This window comes from Adiantum capillus-veneris, chromosome 2, assembly GCF_014529385.1.
Source record: "Adiantum capillus-veneris isolate H3 chromosome 2, ASM1452938v2, whole genome shotgun sequence".
NCBI classification, from domain to species: domain Eukaryota; kingdom Viridiplantae; phylum Streptophyta; class Polypodiopsida; order Polypodiales; family Pteridaceae; genus Adiantum; species Adiantum capillus-veneris.
In genome coordinates, this window is record NC_140932.1 from 144365432 (window position 1) to 144386057 (window position 20626).

Genomic DNA, 20626 nt, shown 5'->3' on the forward strand with positions numbered 1-20626 from the left:
TCCTCATTGCCTGATTGTTGTACTTTGCTCTCTTAGAAGCACCACTAGCTCTCTCTGGAGCACTGCTAACAGTAGGTACATCGCTAGTAGATTGAGTTTTTTGCATAATTGGACTTGAGGCTACATCCTCAAATCTTACTTTTCAATTAACCTCTTTCATGGGCTATCTGTGCATCTTTGATTTGTTAAAGATCACTTGTGAGCTACAAATAGATCTCTAAGATTTTGTCCAAAGATGATAACCCATCTCTCCATCTGCACCATAGCCAATGAAGATGCATTTGTGTGACTTAGGATACAACTTCTTTCTAATATATTTAGGTACATGTGAGAATTCTTCACACCAAAACACATGTAACCTATCATAATTAGGCTTCTTGCATGTCCATATCTCGTGCCAAATCTTGTAGTTCAATGGTGTATTAGGCGACTTATTGATTAAAGATAAAAAAGGATAAGGATAAAAAGAAAGGGGTTTCGTAGTGCGAGGTAGGGGGAGAGGACTGACAGGGGTGGTCAGGGGTCTTTGGACTAAAAAACCGTAACCATTTAAAAAGAAATGAGAGTTCTAATTGTAGAGAAAGGAGAGCTATGTTAAAGCACGAAAGGAAAATCACTGCTTTAGTTGCAATGAAGTAGGCGCACCAAAGCTAAATGCCCAAACTCAAGGTCGAGAACTTGGAGAACGATGCAATTTTTTTTGAAATTCCTCTTATGTGGAATTGACACATCACCTGTTTATAGATTCAAGAAATCACAAACATAAACTCACTTGGCACTTGTTATTCTTTGTCCTTTTCCACCACTCGTTAGGTGGAATCATATCAAAGGCTTTCTTAAAGTTCACAAAGCAACAATACAATTGCTTCCCATTCAACCGACTTTCCTCCATGAGAACACAAAGAGTGACAAGATGATCAATGGTGCTATGATGTCGTCAAAAAACATCCCGCTTGTCCTATTACACGCTTATTATTCTCTTCAGACCAATCACTCGATTTTACCTCCATTATATGCACCCAAACAACTTTTTTGTAAGAGACCCAATCATTATAGTCTGGTAGTTATTTACATTCAATACATTCCCTTCTTTATGCAAAGGCATGACCCAATTAGAGCTCCAATCACAAGGTATACCATGTTGAAGTGCAAGGTTGAACATATCACATATCCGTTCATCTGTAGAATCTCTCATCCATTTCATCATTTTCGGCTTGATACCTTGAAGGTATCCCGCTTTGCGAGTGGACAACTTTTCGAGCCCGCCACACACATCCTCAATAGTAAAAAAAGAGGGCATACATGGGAGTGAAACTTAAAATGGCATCTTTCAAGCATTTGGTCGCTCATATAGTTACCCACAATGTGTGTACATATCCACAAGACTCAAGTTATCAAAACTTTCAACCCACTTGGCCATCAAATTTCTCCAAATCTTCTGCATGCGTGTGCCTTTCCTTGGACTTGTTTTGAATCAATGCCTTGTATGTATGCAAATGACTTTGATAGTTGTCTATCCATAGTTGCATCTAGCTTTATTAAGGACTTTCGAGCATCTTGACATTCTTTATCAAACAAGTGCCCGTTTGAAATCCACACAAAGTGATAACTTCTCTTTCCTTTGGTTGAGATTATCATGCTTAGTTGTTTGTCCACATGCAAGGTCAATACATAAGGTTCGATGGTCTGATTTTGGGGTCCATTAGCCAAGCATAAAACTCTTTCTGCAATACAGGATGGCTTTGAAGAATAGCATATAGTCAATCACACTATGGTCATCGTGTTTTCTACATGTAAATCCATCGGTTCCACTCCACAAAGATACACCATTGGCAATGAGCATACCCGTGCTATTGCACATGTGTAAAGTAATTGTCCATAGTGATTTGGTCTTTGTCATCCATCGAAGTACGATCATACAAGTGAACTTCCTCCAACTCCCTTGAAATGTATGGCATATCAAATTGTTGAGTATCATACTGCAATGTTTTTGTGTGAGCATTCATATTCTCAAAGGCATACAATTGGCCGTTCTCCCGAGCGAGGAGCTCCTTGCTTACCCACTCTACGTATAACTCTTGACATGCCAAAATGGGTTTTGAAGAAATATTCAATAACAATGGTAAGAGAAGGAGGTGTCTTTAACTTCTCCTTGAGAATTTCACGAATAGCAATGTTCTTTGAATGTCACTCCCGTCCCTTGAGCTCCTCTACCTACATCCATCTCATTCTTTGTTTGAGCCATATTTTGTATCGGGGAGAAATTAGGAACCACATTGTTACCACATACATCAGCCCATGACTTGTTTGTGCATACATTTTTCATGTCGCATACATTCCAACACATGGTGTCAAATTTCTCCTCTTTCAATACATGGTCATGCTCCACTTTTCTTGTGCACTCCTTCAAAGTATTTGTCCACAAGAGAGCGTTACATTTCTTAACTTCCTCTTCAAGTTGCATCAAACATGTTGGTTGCATCTCAAGTGCCCTTTTGAGATTGTCATTCTCCACCGCAAGAACCCTTAGCGTGCCATTCTCAATTGCAAGTGTCCCTAAGTCTTCACCTTGCTTGTTTATGGTCTCTTGCAATGATACCAAGTATGCCATGATCCTGATGTCCGATGCCGTCGCTCGAGTGGTTGTGTTGCTATCTCCACACTTAAGAGATTTTGGATCATTTTCTACAATTTTTGTGGACCTTGTTTAAGAAGAAGAACCCTTGCGAGTGCCAAAAGATATTGTATGTAAAATAAGAGATGAGAGTCAACTTCCCCAAACCTGTTCACTTCAGAATTGCTGATGCAAAAAAGCTTTCCATAACTCTATTCTTTTAAATAAAATACATCAGTGCGCATAGAGGGCATTGTGCTCTTTGTTTGAGGCTATGGATCACCCAAATTAAAGGTTGGATGAAGAATTTATGATCAAAAGAGTGAATTGTTGTCTACTAGGTCAAAAACGAGAGAGAGAGAGAGAGAGAGAGAGAGAGAGAGAGAGAGAGAGAGAGAGAGAGAGCCTCAACACTCTAGGCCGCATTTCTCTAGCCTTTGACCTACTCCCCGAGGCGTTTTTACAACTTGCATGCATTGGAATAAATTGTTGACCATCACCTATCTTGTTTTGAGATCCCCCCCCCCCCCCTCTCTCTCTATCTCTCTCTCTCTCTCAGTGAAATGTTTGTGAAGGGAAGTCTAGGTCAAGTTGTGGCAAGCACTAAAAGATGACTCTACATCAGTTGTTGATGGTGTTGGAACCCTAACAAGCGGAGTCTTTGCTACAACTCTAGAGCACTTTGTAAAAAGCCAACACCTGATATACGTAATGGCAACATGTGGGCATAGCATGAAGGTTTGTAGTGGCTATAAGCCACATCATGTTGTAACCCTTGTAGATGGTGCAAAATATTTATTATCCTCTCAAGGCAAAGGTTTTCCAAGCTATCCATATGGCGCATAAAGATGGCTCCCAGTAAGAACTGCATGCGCGAGCCAACGAGCTAGGGGACCTTGGAGGGGAGACACGATCAGCTCGCATCAGCCCGCACAAATTGAGAGAGCGAAACAAACGATAAGGGGAAGTTGGTGAACATGAGGATATGTACGTCAGAGTTGAATATGCTGCAACAAGAAAAGCTAAACAACGATAGGCAGTTTGGGAAAACGACCCATGTTTAGTGTAATCCCATCGACAAATTTTGAGAATTATCTATGAATTTTAAACCTGAAAGTGAGAAAACCTAGAGAAATTTCGTGTAAAAATCTTCAAATATAGTCAATTTACCTCCTAAAATTTCATGTATATAGGTTTTCCAAGTTTTTGGATTTTTTTTTCGACCATTGATGGCAGGGGTGTAGTACATGGGCGCTTCAAAGCATTGATGGTAGGGGTGTAGTACATGGGCACTTAAAAGCATTGATGGAAGGGGTGCACTACATGGGCACTTACAAATTACTATGGAGTGTATGCTCAAAACAAACTATTTACAGTACCGAAAAACACTTTTCCTAAAAGCATAGAGAGCCTACAAGTAGAAAATTCTAGAGACAAATTAAAGACTTCTAAATTTTACATGTTATCTCATCTAGAAATTTAAAAAATTTAGAGGTAAATTTCAAAGTTTCTAGGTGAAGATACACTAAATCGAGGTTTTTTGAGCTCTCGTTTGGACGATGGCGTGATAGCAAAACCACTAGGTTCCCTTCGACACTAGGTAATGGAACGCCATGAAAAAGACAAGTGTTTGGTGGTACTAGAAAAACTTTAAAATAAAATTTTGCAAATGCTATTAGAAATCATGGTAATGAATTCTTCCTTGTGCAACTAGAGTAGTTTTATAACAAGAAAGTCTTTCCCCCATTGAAGGAGAAGAAAAAGTCTCTCTTCAACACTGGAGGGGTATAAAAGCGGCACAAAAAGGGCATGTTCCCACACGAGTATAGTTAATATGGGCAAACTCCATACCATACATGTGCATGGTTTTTATTTTCTTTTTTAATGGACTCAAGCATCCCCGTGCACGAAATGCATTCCTTTGCATCTTCAAGATTATAACATGCAAATTCTTTTTACCACACATCGGCTACATCCAACTTCCAATCGTGTGGCTCCGACCAAAGATGGTGCAATTCTTGAGAACAATTCTTGAGCACAATGCATCAAAACCAACTCTAGTGATGTCTAGGTTGGTTGTTTGAGCATTCATCGTCGGTGATCAAGGTCATTGGTTCGCATGCGGCCAAGTGACCCGTTGGCGTTCAGGGACGTTGTTTGTCACCTAGCACGGGAGTTGTGCGATTTGCCAAAAAAAAACCAACGCTAGTGATAGTGGGGTGTTGCTTTAGGGTTGGAAGCTTGCTGGTTGCTCAAAAGTAAAAGCTGTGAGGGTGACCAATGGGTCCTGATGTAAAGACGGACCTTGTGCTGGGACATTCCGACCATCGGGTAGAGTGCCCTGCTGGGCCTGCTCATTCTATGAAGAAACAGAAGAGGAAGGAAAAAAACAGGAATGCGCAGCACACCAATGGTTAGTGGGTTTGACTTGTCTCTCTTGTATGGCTGGAGCTAAAATGTTGTCTGTTCAGTGACGTGATAGATAGTAGGCCACAAGGGCGTTCTATCGCTGGCCTCTTCAAAAAGAGAGAAAAAAACGCTAGCTTGCAACAATGTTTAGGCTGAAACGTGGAAAAATGTATTCTGAAAGCCTTGAGTTTCAACTTCTCTTTTTTCTGCCAGATGAGACCCTGCAAAAGAGTTCTGTCGATTCCAATGGTACGAACAGTGTGCTGTTGAATGCGTCCCCTCCCTCGAGCAAAGAAAAGGGGAGCATAAAGAAATGCAAGAATGCTGTTAGTGGGCTTGAGCATGTGAACAATGGATACATGGAATTGAAGAAGAAAAGAAAGATTGACCTGGAAGAAGGCAGAGGTTGCGAGAATGTGGTCTTTTCCAATCACAAGAGAAGGAAGCATCACGAGGTGGCGAGCAGTAAGAAGAAAAAAGAAAAGACCATGGGTACTCGAGAGCAGTTGGAAGACCAGGTTCACCCTGATGGCCTGAACCAAAGGGTTTTAGTGGACAATGTTAAGATGCAAGTAAATGTGTCTGGTAGGGATGCCCTCAATGAGAAATTTAGGCCTTTGGAGTCCTTTGTGGAAGTTCAAGCTCCAAAAGTAGTGATGGAATGCTGTAGTAGTTTCAACAAACCTTCTCCTATTCAGGCCTATGCATGGCCTTTCGTGCTGGATGGGCGAGATCTTGTCGGCATAGCTGCAACTGGATCAGGTACATGATAATCTTAGATGATAGGGGAGTTTTTTTTTTGGTTGTTTCAATCTTATGTAGTAATTCTGGTACCTTACATGATTTTGTGATCAGACTTAGTGGGGATAAGCATTGTGAGAGCTCTTGTGAACTTCCAATTATATGTTGGAAGTCAAAATGGTGGCTTGGAACAACTTGACATAGATCAAAAAGCAGTTTTATGAATTGACAAGTGCATAATAGAGACATCAAGTGTTTTTTTGTAGGGATTTATGACAATGAAAGTTGTAGCTTGCAAAGGTGATGAGAAGGCATTCTAGGCACATTTACATGAGCATGAATAGAAGTCATTGAGTATTTATATAATACCACATTGCTTTGGAAGAAGAGGAATTAGCTTGACATGGTGTTTTGTTTCCTCGAAAGGAATTAAAACACGAAAAGCTTGAACATTTTGAAACAAACTTGTTATAGACGCCTTTTTCATTTTTGTAAAAAAGTCTAAATTTCAAAATTATGAAACACGAAAAGCTTGAAATGTTTTAAAACAAGCATGTTTCTTAGGTTTAAAAGAAAGTCTACATTTCAAAATTTAAAATTCACCATACAGCCTGCGATGTGCAACACATTTTACCACTCGTGTGACCATGTATATAAGATGTATCCGCCTAGTAGACTTCTAAGTATTACGTTTCCTATAACCTCTAAAAATCTATGTGTTTCGTGTTGTGTTCTTCTTGGCATTCTTGAAACAAAACAAAACGAAAGCCTCAAAACAACGAAACATTCTAGTTACATTGAATTGTGCACCGCTTATGCCATGTTTGTAGGTTTGTAGGCTTGTATGAAACCTTGAGGACATGGTTACCAATGAAACGTTGTTTCAGAGCCTTGAAGCGGGAAGCGACGCAATTGGATTTGTGTGAAATGGGGAAACGTTTAAAACAGTGGACCCTGTGACACGTGTTTGGCGACAACAAATTTGAGAGAGAGAATTTGAAAATGAAATGAAGTGAAATGTTATATATTAACGTCTTCAGAAGGCCAAAATGACCTATGAGACCAAAAAGTTACAACGCGGTGAATTTGGTATAATATATGAGTACCAAAAATAAAAAAGGAACTGGAAAAGGGGTACTATAGAATCCTGAAATGCTAGATGTGAACTAGCAGGTGGATGGATCTGTGTAGGATATGAGTAGGGGGTTGAAAGTAGTGACTGAGGCCTAATACAACACAATGTGTGTTTGTGTGTGGGGATATAATGGGTAAGAGCTGATACAAAGGCTGGTACAAGATGAGTAGGGTGTACAATCCTCAAAAGAGCTAAATCACAGGAGATCCATCATCAGTCATTGGCAGATCTCATCAATCTCTTCCATGGTCAGTAGTCTGATCGGGCGTCGTGCATGTCGGGCCAAAGTGATCCGAATCCTCTTATGCAGCCTCTGTCGATGCCGTGTAGTCCTCCGCAGTCGTCGGCATCTGGATCTCCCTAGGTCGGTCGCTCAATCGATCAGTGTGCCTTTGGTATGAGAAGAATGTGAGCTCTATTGTGGTAGCTCCTTCTTAGGCTGTCCAATGTCCTTTGTAAAGAAGTTTGTGATCCGTCTTTGAGACTGACTAGCCTCTCCTCTCATTAGGCTCTCTTTGTGTCTGCGCAGCTCGAGCAAAAACAGTCCTAGACAGCTTTGTTCCTCATACCCATGACTCTAGAGAGTGGTCCAAAGCCCTCTTTGAACAGGCAGTGAAAGCGGCCTCGTATCTCATAGTAAACTGGGCGGTGGCATGTGAAGTGCAACTATGTCTCAGGCTCCATGTGACATAGGGGACATGTCCTGGCCTCTACTGGTACTCCACTGTATCTACTAGTCTCGATCCGAAGCTGGTGTGTGCATCTAGCCAATAGCACATGGTTTCCTATTAGATAAGTGGGTGTCCATGTATCTAAGCCTTGTCACAAAACCATCCTTAGTAGGTTGGAGAAGATGCTCTCTGTAGAAAGCCATCTTCATGTCCAGCTCCTATGCTGACTGTATCCAAGTCCTCTTGGTATCTAGCTGAGTTAGGTCTTGGCGGATGAGCTTGGTGATCTTGGACTGTGTAAGAGTCAGAGAGGGTGCATCCAATGAGAACTGGAAGGGGGGAAATCTATCCATACTGAACCCATGTACCTGAAACCATGATGTCATCTCCCCATACCAACATGTTGTATCTCCTTGCATAGCTAACTGTTGAGAGGACTCGAGTGCTAGTCAGACATATTTGTCTCTAGGGAATTGCCACAAGTGGTGTATAAAGGAAATTGATATGGTAAGCGCCTCAACCACTAGTGGGGGGGCAGCTAGCTGTGCTCGAATAATGGCATGTGGTACTGAAGCCTTGGCTTTGATAACCGGTGAGATCATATAGACCAAAGGCTTCTCCATGTCTCCCCATCCATTAGTGCGACCCGACCTCGCGTGATGGTCCAATGAAGGGCCCAGTATCTGTACTCCATAGAGCAATGTGGAAGCCACCAGAGTGTCAAAAAACCAGAGCTTCGTTCGAGGCTCTTGAAATTGAATCTGTGAACACATCCTCTCCAATCCACCCAATGCTGCATATGATCTGTAGTCTCTGCTGCTCTCCTCAATGAAAATGTTGGTCCACTAAAGACCACCCCAAGGTAGGTGTAAGCATTTGTATACTCCACTGTCTCATGGCCGTACGTGAATGTGAGTGCTGATCTCGTGGTCCATTGTGGAGTGGTGGTAATCATAACCTTGGTTAAATGGTTTACCAAGGTTGATAGACAAACCATTCTGGTGGGCAAACCTATGCAAATCATCCAAGTGACGTTGCATCCCCTCGAGAGAGTTGGAGATCAACACAATATCATCAACATAGAACAATAGTGGAATCCATGTCCTTGCTAGTTATGCAACTCTATCACCCTCTCCCAATATAGTCAGAAACCTCATCCATACATACCAAATAGAGTAGGAGAGAGTGGGCAGCCATGCTTCACCCCGATAGTGGAGTGAACTAATGTAGATAACCCCTCTAGAGTGCGTACATGCCCCACTATTGACCTGTATAATGCTATGATCCCTCAAATCAGCTTTGTGGGTACTCCTATAACCGGCCTGTACAACGTAGAGGGCGGTACTATTTCAATTACCTGTGAACTTTACACAAAGCACTGAGAAGGAAAGAGAACACAGTTGCGTCCAGCGACTAGAATGTCACTGTGCACACGAGACCGACCCTGTAGGCCCTGAAGACTGGTGCCCCTTTTGGTATTTATTTATTAATTTAAGGTACACGATCCAACCACTTAGTACAAGCTTTCACAAAGCTGTCCAAACCTCGCGAGGGCTGAAAACGCAGGTTTCCGACCTGATTTCGGCAGCATAACGGCGCAAAAACCCCTGTAGTCAAAAGTACCTATCTAGGGCGGATTCCCTCGTTATCTGGAAGCTTTCTGGTGAGTTGTCACAGAAATTCAGCGGGCTGTAATTCTCTGTTTTTCACTGCCGGGTGTCCAAAAGCCTATACATGCATCCCAGGGCTCTCACGAGGCTCCCCTGATGTTCCCTTGCAATTTAGGTGCGAAACCCTAAACCTGCAGAAAAACACAGCAGGCTGTAATTCCTTGTTTCGGATCGTTTATAGCGGAGCAAACACGCCCACGCGTGTCCCAAGGGCTCCCACACGCAATGGAACAATTCCCTTGTGAATTGGATGAGTTTTCACGCGAGAAAACTCTCCGAACTCACAATCTTTCGCGATGGAATTGTGCGTACTTGTCGGGGATTAGTAATTAGCTAGTCCGGTTCCTGTTCAGAAGGCTCTTGCCTTGGCAAACGCGCATAAACCCCCAGGATTGTACATATTCATCTGAGTAGCCCAACTAGTGGGGCATTACCATATGTGCCATAGGAGAGAGAGAGATGCACGAGAGCAAGTCATGGCGCTACATGAGACAGAGGAGAAGGCAAGCTTTCCATTAGAGCTGTAGACCTGCACCCACTACTCACACACACACTGTAGGTCACTTCAAGTAAAAAATCAGCCTCTCTCAAATTGGGCGTCCCCCTCTTCATGCTGGATCTGGCAAATCTACCAGGAGTCGCCATGTGTCCAGTTTGCCCCTTTTGAGTTAATTCTCTAGTTCCCACTGACTTATAAAGTTATAAGTGACTTTCCGAGTGGCCCAGACTTCATTTGGCGGACAGAGGCTTCCATACTCATTAGAATTTAGTGCTAATTGGCCCCATCAGTCTTAGACCGACCGCCCTAGAGTCCCGATGTGAGAAACCTATTCGGCCACAGCCATTTCACATTGGCCATGCAATGTTCACTTGCACCTTTTCAAGAGTCCCGGGGAAACAAGTAAAAATAAAAATAAATAAAAAAATCTACTACTTATTTATGGAAGGAAACAAGAAAAATACACCTCCTGGTGACACACCCCACCCTTGAAATACTGCAAGCGACCTCGCTTGCATGCCAATAATATCACCTGATATCACATATATTCTATGATGGGAATCCAAGATTTACATGCTTCTGGAAATGTAGCGTTGGACGATTAAACAATCCCACCCAACCTGGCTACGACACATATATCAAACATAGAAGTCTTCTTGTGTACTCTCGAGCACAAACTTCTCTAGCTAAATTCTGTATGGAAAGAGTAGATACAATTGCTTAACTACTCTGTTGAGCATCATGAACCATGCTCTTGCCTCGCTCCAAAAAGGCTACATCAAGTCACTGTGGGTTCCATCTGGAAAGCTTCAAGATACAATTGCAATAACTGAGGTGAATCAACCAATTCAGACTCTTCCGTCCATTTGGCATCCAACGAATGATAGTTCTTGAACTTCACCAAATAGCATCTTGCAACCTTTCCTCTAACCTTTCTTTCTTTATGTACCAATATCTGTTCAGGAACAAGGATCTCATCCAATTCTTCCACTTCGGGTTGTTCCTCATCAAGCATATTCTCTGCACATCACCAATAAAAGGTCTTAGAAGGCTGACATGAAAAGCATTATGTATTTTCCAGCCTTCTGGTAGCTTCAACTTGTAAGCTACATCGCTGGTCTTTTCCGAAATCTGAAAAGGACCATAATATCGCATACTTAGCTTAGGAAACAAACGTTCCTTGCCTTTCCTTTTCCTTAACGTGGCCTTTTTAAAGCGCAAAAGCACCCAATCACCAAGCGAAAATTCAAATTCACGACGGTGACGATCAGCAGCTTTCTCAAGAGCAATCTTTATCTTCTTGTATGTTTCATCCATATCTTGCACATACTTGTCTGCCTCAAATATCTCGTCCTTAGTTTGCAAAATGGGCGGGACTTTCTTCCCTCCTTCCACTATCTCAAATGGTGCCTTACCTGTTGATGTATGCACAGTGTTATTGTAAGCATATTCAACCAATGGGAGACGGTGTTCCCACGTTGCCTTGTGCTCTGACACATAACATTTGAGGAGATCCTAGACAGTAGAATTCGCCTCTTCTGAGTGTCCATCAGTTTGCGGAGGAAACGAAGAAGAGAACTTTAGCGTAGTGCCCATATTCTCAAACAATGCCTTCCAGAAAAGACTCATCATACGTGGATCCTTGTCACTGACAATCGACTGAGGCATCCCGTGATATTTAAAGATATTGCTCATGAATATCTTGACCATGTGTTCATGCTTTGTCTTCTTCCTCACAGGAATGAAATGGGCCTGCTTACTGAACCTTCAACCGACAAATGATAGTCGAAATCCCATGATTGCTTGTTTGTGTTCTTGGAAGATCAAAGATAAAGTCCATTGCTATGCTTTCCCATGGCCTATCAGGGATCGGCAATGGCTACAACAATCTCGATTGCTTTTGCCTGTCAAATTTGACTTTTTGGCAAACTAAGCATGATCTTACAAATGTGTCAACATCTTGACGCAAAGCTGGCCAGTAGAAAAAAGGGGTCAACCCCTTTCACTGTTGCATCAATTCCATGATGCCCAGCATAAGGTGGAGCATGACTTTCCATCAAAATCTTTGGCCGTACTGCTTAGTAAAACATAACTTCCCATGCATCATGAGGAATTCATTCTTAAGCATATAGTGCTCATATGATGTTGCCCATCAACAAGCTGGTCATAGATCCTTGCAAAATCTGAATCTTCAGCATATTGTGTCTTCATTTCGTCTAGTTCACAATGGTACGGAATTGACACTGCTGAAATTTGGGGCGTTCGTGACAATGCAGCCACTACGTTCTTTTTCCCTTGCACATGCAAAATCTGAAAATGGAACAATGACAAGATGTTTGCCCATCGCATCTGCTTCTCAGACAACTTTGTCTGTATGAGAAAACATCGCAAGGTTTGATGATCCATTTGGACAACAAAATCAGCTCCTAGCAGATAGTTTCCAACTAGTGAGAACATGAATTACTGCTAGCAATTCTTTCTCATAAACTTGCAAGTTTCTTTCGGTCTTCAAAAGTACTACGTTCTTATATGCGACTACTCGGCCATTCTGCATTAGAACTGCGCCGAGACTATGGCCACACGCATCACACTGAACCACAAAAGGTTTTGAAAGATGTGGCAAAATGATTACCGGATTTGAAGTTAGCTTCTCTTTTAAGTGTTTGAAGGCTAAAATTTCCTCGGCTGTCCACTTGAAAGTAACTGCTTTTCCTTGGAGTGCATGGAGTGGAGAAGCAATCTCAACAAAATTTCGGATGAACCTCCTGTAGTAGGAACATAAGCCTACTAGAAAGCTTCGAATGTCATGTATGGACTTCAAGTCTGGCCATGACCTAATTGCTTCCACTCTGGCGGGATCCATGCGTACCCCATCCTTTGAAACAATGTGCTCAAGGAAGTGAATCTCTTCCAAAAAGAATTCACTCTTCTTCGCATTAATGAGTAGCATGTTCTTGCATAGCTCATTGAAAACTGTGGTCAAGTGATCCCTATGCTCCTCTTCAAAATTTGAGTAGACAATCATGTCATCAAAGAAGGTACCCACGAAGTTTCTATGTGGTCTAAAAATTCTGTCCATCATTCTATTAAATGTGGCAGGAGCATTTGTGAGACAAAATAGCATGACAAGAAACTCATAGAGACCAAATGTTGTCCTGAACGCAGTCTTATGGACATCTTCTGGCCTAATGTGTATCTGATGGTAGCCACTCTTTAGGTCTATCCTCGTAAATAATGACGCTCCCTCAAGCCAATCAAGAATGTCATCTATCCTCGGTATGGGGAACCTGTTCTTGATGGTATTTTTATTCAATGCGCGATAGTCAATGCACATGCGCCATGAACCATCCTTCTTCTGCACTAGGAGTACATGCGAACAAAAAGGGTTGAATCAGCCCCTTCTCTAAAAGCTCGTTGACCCGACTCATAATCTCTTTCTGTTGGGCTGCACTAACCCTGTATGGTGGTCTATTCGGTGGACTAGAACCTGGCACAAGATCTATGGTATGATCCTTAGGTCTCTCGGGAGGTAACTCCCCCGGCAAAGAGTCCGAAAAACAATCACTGAAACCACTCAAAAAAGTTGACCTGTCTTTATCTAAGGTAGAGAAATTAGATACAACTTCAGGTACTTCTTTTGCAAAGATCACGTACGCAAAAAGATGATTCTTTATTGCAGATGAAATAGTAGATGTAGAAACAATTGGAACAGACTCGCCTTTAAGCTTTACATCAAGGACATGAGTTTTTCCTCTATGTACAAGGGTAATTTTTTTGTTGCAAGTATCCACCATAGCATGCAACTTGTAACACCATGGGATACTAAGTAACACATCACAGCCCTCAAGTGGCATAATAAGAAATTCTTATGCATCCACATAGCTCTGAATGTGCAGACGAAGCTTCCCCAAAATGGGAGTAACAGGTTCTGAATGACCTGGGCATGCCAAACCTGCTTCCCGTCTCATACCCATCTCCTCTGCATGAATGCCCAACTATGATGCCAATTCTGGTGATATGAAATTTGCACGGGCTCCTGGATCAAAGAAAACCAGCACTGTTTGGTCTCTAACTTTGCCCCATGCTCTGCATAGTTTCGTGGCATCTATGCCTGGTTGGTCTCCAACCAAATCTGGGACAAGTCCTGCACTCGGCTTTGGCTTCTTGCCTTTATGGTCTTACTTGTCATCCTTATCCTATGACTTCTTCTGTGGGCATTCATTTGCAAAATGTCCTTCCTGTTCACAAATGTAGCATTTCTTGGCCTCCCTAAGAGCTTTCCTTTCTTCAAAGGTTTTGCCAGAAAAATGCCTTTTTTGTCCTTGTCCTCGTCTTGAAGAAGATTTAGACTGCTTCTTGGACGTATTAGCTTCTTTAGTGGAGGGCTCCTTTGTGGGAGGCTCAGAAGGCTTTGCTGCAACATTGCCCTTGGCTGAAAACTGTTTACCCTGGGCCCCTTTCTTATGGCTATTATATCCATATGAATCTCCCTTCGACAGATTGCTGTCCACTCTTGCATTCTTTATCAACTGAAACATATTCATGAGAGTAGTCTTTGTGCAGTAGTCCCTGATTTTCTTGGGCAATCCGCAACAATACTTCTCAATCTGTTCTGACAATGGCACAAACCTGTAAGAGTTGACTGGCAACAGTGCGGCCCAAAACTGTTTATTGTACTCTTCCATATTTGCACACTGTTTAGCATTCAACTTGTGCCATTCTGTCATCACATCCACTTCAAAAGTGTTTGTCAACCATGCAGGCGCAAACGGCTGTTTGAATTGGACCCACGTCGTTGGGGCTTGACCCTGGTTCAACAATGCGGTCCACCATTGAAGCGCATTTCGAAAGTGGTAGCCTTGCGTATCTTTGAAGATTCCGTGAAGTTTCCTCCAGCATACGCTACATCGAACTGCTGTATGAAGGTCAAAGCCTTCAATTGATCCTCAGTTCCTCTGAAAGTTTCAAACTTCACTCCCTACCCACCTTCCTTGTAATCCTTAGGCTGACTCAAAGGAGCCACGTTGTCATAAACAGGTGCTTGTAACAGTGGTGCTCCATGATTGTTCACTCCAGCACTCGCATCAACTGTTTTACCTGTCGTATTTGCATTTTGTACGTATGGCTGCGAAAAACCAACCATACCAAATTTTGTTCTAGGCACTCGAAACTGGCCATAGGCACCCTGAAAACCTGGTTGGACATGTTTGCCCCATTCTAACAAAATCTGGATTTTAGCATGGAAAAATCCAGATTTGTCTTGAAAGCTTGCCATGTCCTTGGAGCACGCGGTTGTGTCGCACTTGCACTCCACCATTGCATAGCATTATTCTTAAGAAAACCCGTTGCTCGAGAGGTGTTTGATTCTGTCGTATAATTTCCCAAAGCATAAATGTTGTCGAATTGTTGTAGAAATGCAAGGCTTTCTTCCAATCGTTCACTCCACAAAAAGTGAAAATTCTTACTGTCGTTCCGCCACTCTTGAAATCCTTTGGTTGGTTAGGCACAAATCTTTGATATGGATAATAAGGATATCCATACGGTCCGTATAATTCCCCAAAGCATAAATGTTGTCGATTGTTGTGGAAATTTCAAGGCTTTCTTCCGATCTTTCACTTCAGTAAAAGTAAATAATTTTGTTGTCGTGTCGCCATCATTGAAATCCTTCGATTGGTTAGGCGCATATCTCGGATATGGATAATAAGGATATCTATACGGACTCCAACCATTGTTCGGAGGTGGCGGTGGCGGTGGGGGAGGTGATGGCAACGACGATTGTCACGAGGACGTGGCAATTGCTAACCTTAGTTGTTGGTTTGTTTCCAATGATTTTTGTTTTATTTTTGAGACACTCTTTTTGAAGTTGCAAACGGTCAGACATTGTAGGCCAATGTGAACAGTAGTTTCACCCGCAGACGAGAAGTTGGTCGGCACTGGAACTCGTAAAGTAAAAGGATGTCTAGGCTCAGTTCAAGATCATGTAGGTCCCCCCGTCGCACTTAGCAAGTTGGTGGATACTAGGAAGTCAACCCAATAAAGACATAAAGTCACCAAAGGAAAGTATCCGACAGTTGGGCCACATTGCATTTTTGGATGCGGTCCCTATGGGGATAGATGGTCAGAAGACCAATGGGAGCCCAATGGAAGCATCTCCTAAAAATTAGGGAACTGCTATTTTGGGCCATGAAATCTGTTCGCGTCATTAGCTTCAGAATGACAAGGGGAACATTTTATTGCTCTGCTGCAAAGTCAACTGATGCACCAGTTGAGAGATTTTTAAGCAGGAAGCCCAATGCGAGGAAATTGCATGTATGAGTGCCAAGTGGTACTTTTTGGCCAATTTACCAAGTTTGGGAGAACAGAACTCGTAATTGACTTTTTGGAGCAGTTTTGGAGGCTGTTAACGTTGATTTTCAGCCATTTCTCTCCATTTTTGAGCTTCCCATGACTTTGCCTAGGTCCAAGGTGTCACAGGTGTATTTTTCCTGTAGCCTTCCGTAAATAAGTACTAGATATTCTTATTTATTTTTATTTTTACTTGTTTTCCCCGGAACCCTTGAAAAGGTGCAAGTGGACATTGCATGGCCAGTGTGAAACGGCTGCGGCCGAATAGGTTTCTCATAGCGGGAGTTTGGGTCGGTCAGTCTGGGACTGGTCGGGCCAGTTAGCACTGAATTCTGATGAGTATTTCAGCCTGTGTGCGCCAAATGAAATCTGGGCCACTCGGAAAGTCACTTACAACTTTATAAGTCAGTGGGAACTAGAGAATTAACTCAAAAGGGGCAAACTGGACACATGGCGGCTCCTGGTGCATTTTTGCCCAATTTGAGAGAGGAGGCTGATTTGACTCATAAGTGACCTACAGTGTGTGTGTCAGTAGTGGGTGCAAGTCTACAGCTTTAATGGAAAGCTTGCCTTCTCCTCTGTCTCATGTAGCGCGATGATTTGCTCTTGTGCATCTCTCTCTCCCCTTTGGCACATATGGTAATGTCCCACTAGTTGGGCTACTCAGTTGAACATGTACAGTTCTGGGGGTTTATGCACGTTTGCCAAGGCAAGAGCCTTTTGAACAGAAACCGGATTAGCTAATTGCTAATCCCACACAGGTACGCACAGTTCCATCGCAAAAGATTGCGAGTTCGGAGAGTTTTCTCGCGTGAAAACTCGTCCAATTCATAGGGGAACTGTCCCATTGCGTGCGGGAGCCCTAGGGACACGCGTAGGCGTGTTTGCTCCGCTAAAAACGATCCGAAACAGCGAATTACAGCCTGCTGTGTTTTTCTGCAGGTTTAGGGTTTCGGACCTAATCTACAAGGGCACACCGAGGGAGCCTCGTGAGAGCCTTGGGATGCGTGTACAGGCTTTTGGGCACCCGGCAGTGAAAAACAAGGAATTACAGCCCGCTGAATTTCTGTGACAGCTCACTTTGAGAGAGGAGGCTGATTTGACTCATAAGTGACCTACAGTATGTGTGTGTGTGTGTGAAACCGGCCTGTTAACTTCAATGCAAAAAGGGCGGTAGACTTTACTTTAAACCTTGATTTAGCTTTCACCCTTTTAATTTGTCGTCCACTTTACCTGTACTTTCAAGACACAACAAAGGGGAGAGGGGTACAGGCTGCTAGATTGCACCTGTATGAGTAGACCGACACCAGATTTGCCCCTAACTTAGGCACCCCTTTCGATATTTCTTTATTGTTCAAAAGAGGGAATAAGCGCTGTGGATCCCTACAAGCTGCCCCGCACACACTTGGCTGAATTTCAACTGTTCCGGCCCGATTTCGGCAGCATAACTGTACTAGGACCCTTCACAGTCAGTATTCCCACGCATTGATTGACTTTCCCGACGCATACGGGCACTTTGCAAAACCTGGCGAGAATCTGCAGCACGCTGAATTCTCTGTTTTCAGCCCTGAAAATGCGCCAGATCACCTGTACAGCGGTCCCCTTGCGTCCCCGAACCTCTTGGGGGTATTAGGGATCGTTTAGGGCCAAAACCCTAAACCTGCAAAAATACACAGCAGGCTGTAATTTACTGTTTCGGGCTCCGTTTCGCGTGCCGGTCGCATCCTTAGCAAGTCCTCGAGCTCCCGCACCTGTAGGGCTACTTGCCCTTTGAATCGGACGAGATTTCTGACGTGAAACCTCTCCGAATTCACCTGTACCTGCGGGGGGAGTAGCCGCTAGCTAATCCAGTACCTGTGTAAGAGGCTCTTGCCTCGGCAATCGCGCATGAACCCACACAACTGTACATTGGTCAAATGAAGAGCCCACTAGTGGGGCATAACATACTGCCAAAGGGGAGAGAGAGGGCAGTGCGTAGCGTGCAGGGCATCACTCCTGGCACCGCACTGTGCATAAGAGGGAAAGCAAGCACTCCATAGCTCTTAACTTGTGACAAATTCTGAAAATCAGCCTCCTCTCTCATTTTAGGCGCCCCCTCCTCTGGCTAGAAGTGGCAGAAGGCTCACAGAGTGACACCTCGCCCAGTTTCTGATTTTGGCCAACTGGGCTAAAAATATCTCAACTGGTGCGTCAGTTGACTTGACAGCAGAGTAAGAAAATGTTCCTCTTGTCATTCCGGAGCTAATGACGCAAACACATTTTCAGGTCCCAAAATAGCAGTTCCCTAAATTTTAGGAGATGCTGCCATTGTATCTTTCTAGGTCATCCGACTCCCTTTGTACATTGTAGCCACACCCAAAACTGAATTGTAGCCTCTGTAGCAAAGGATTCCACTTTGGCTAGTCAATGACCCCACTTGGCTAACCATAGTCCTTGTCCAACCTTAGTGCTCTCTTGCCCTCAGGCCTGGACTCCCTCTGGATAGTTCCACACTAGCTATGCAATGCAGGGCAGTTAGATTTCCCGAGGGGTGTTTCCAAAAAGTGAAAGTAAATAGATAATAAGAAAGAAATCAACAAAAAGAATAGATAGTAGTCACACGCTGGTGACACCCCCCCGGGGCTCTTGAAATCTCAAACGTCCTCGTTTGCATCTATGTCGTACATGCTTACAGTCAACACTGATGTATTCAACACCTGTCGACACATGTACGACACATACATGCTCATCGTCAACCCTGGTGTATTCAACACCTCGTCGACACATGTATTGCCTGCGTGTGAACCCTTTCCCAATGACATAGTGGTAGCTGCGCACTCTGCCATCGCTTTGAGTCACTAACTTTCCAATGACAAAATGGTAGCTGCACATTTTGCCACTGTCTTATAGTACACGTTGGATCCCGTAACACTTTCGAGCATACCCAAACGGACAGTTTAAGAATGCAGTTACACATGTACTCTTTAATAGAAGCAACTACTGTATCCTTGACAAACTAACAAGAAATATTCACTTCTATAGCACTAACCAAACTTTTGGACATTCCATAAGAGCAATTGCCAAACTGACAATCTGTACAGCTCTAACATTCATGTAACAGGTATTTCATTTGAGCTCACTTTAAATACTATGTACATCATTTGTTTCAAAATCCATTGTCACACTGACAATCCATGTAGCTCTGAAACTCAAGGGGTCAAGGTAGGTTGCAAATCGAAGGCTTCAAGGTAAAGTGATAACACAGTTGGTGATTTTGCAAGTTCACCTTCTTCCATCCACTTAGCATCCATTGGTGGATAGTTTCTGAACTTTACCAAGTAATGCCTAGCAACCTTGCCTTTCACTTTCCTTTCTTTGTGTGCCAAAATCTGTTCCGGGACCAAGATCTCGTCAAGTTCCTCGACTTCCGGCTGATCTTCAACTGGCATATCCTCTGGCACATAGGGTCTGAGAAGACTGACATGAAACGCATAGTGAATCTTCCAACTGTCAGGCAATTTCAGCCTATATGCAACATCACTGATTATGTCGCACACTTGAAAAGGCCCATAGTAACGCATGCTGAGCTTTGGAAACAGTCTTTCCTTGCCCTTCATCTTCTTTAACCTTGCCTTTTCAAAGCGTAAAAGCACCCAATCACCAAGTGAATATACCACTTCACGACAGTGACGATCAGCTGCTTTCTTTTGCTTTGCCTGAGTCTTTTTTAAGGCCACTTTGATCTTCTTGTACATTTCATCCATGTCTTGAACATACTTATCTGCTTCAAATATCTTGTCCTTTGTATGCAGTATGGGAGGAACTTTCTTGCCACCTTCAACTATCTCAAAAGGTGCCTTACCAGTTGATGAATGCACTGTATTATTGTATGCATACTCCACCAATGGCAAATACTGCTCCCACTTTCCTTTATGCTCTGACACATAGCACTTCAGCAGATCTAGGACAGTAGAATTTGCCTCTTCTGACTGCCCATCTGTTTGAGGATGAAATGACGAAGAGAATTTGAGCGTGGTGCCCATATTCTCAAACAAGCCTCTCCAGAACAAACTTGTCATGCGTGGATCACGGTCGCTAACAATCTACTGTGGCATGCCATGATACTTGAAAATATTGCTCATAAACAAGCGTGCCATCTGATCTGGCTTTATCTTTTTCCTGATAGGAATAAAATGAGCCTATTTGTTGAATCTACAAAAATGGTCCAAATACCATCGTTTCCTGTCTGCGTTCTCGGAAGATCAAAGATAAATCCATAGCAATACTTTCCCATGGTTTATCTGGAATAGGTAGTGGTTGCAATAACCCTGGTGCCTTTTGCCTGTCAAACTTGACCTTTTGGCATATTAGGCATTCTCGCACAAAGGCATCCACATCTCTTCTCAATGTAGGCCAATAGAAGAATGTCTCAACCGCTTTAATTGTAGCATCGATACCACGATGCCCTGCATATGGTGGGACATGACTGTCTTCCATAACTTTGCATCGCAATGGCTTTGTGACACACAATCTTCCATGCTGTAACAGCTCCTGTACTTGGCC

The 20626-nt window shown here is 43.1% G+C and overlaps 1 protein-coding gene across 4 annotated transcripts in view; it reads left to right on the forward strand.

Annotated features, from left to right (window-relative positions):
* Positions 1 to 4720: 4720 nt before the first annotated feature.
* The window catches only part of STRS1 (DEA(D/H)-box RNA helicase family protein), an 80864-nt gene continuing 64958 nt past the window's right edge, over positions 4721 to 20626 (forward strand). Inside the window, exons 1-2 of one of the 4 annotated variants that reach the window (XM_086491074.1) lie at positions 4721 to 5027; positions 5237 to 5785. In XM_086491074.1, the coding sequence (XP_086347200.1) occupies positions 4895 to 5027; positions 5237 to 5785 (682 nt within the window). In that variant the 5' untranslated portion in view covers positions 4721 to 4894. The remainder of the gene's footprint in view (positions 5028 to 5236; positions 5786 to 20626) is intronic. The other 3 variants (XM_086491056.1, XM_086491047.1, XM_086491065.1) reach the window with 3 other exon arrangements.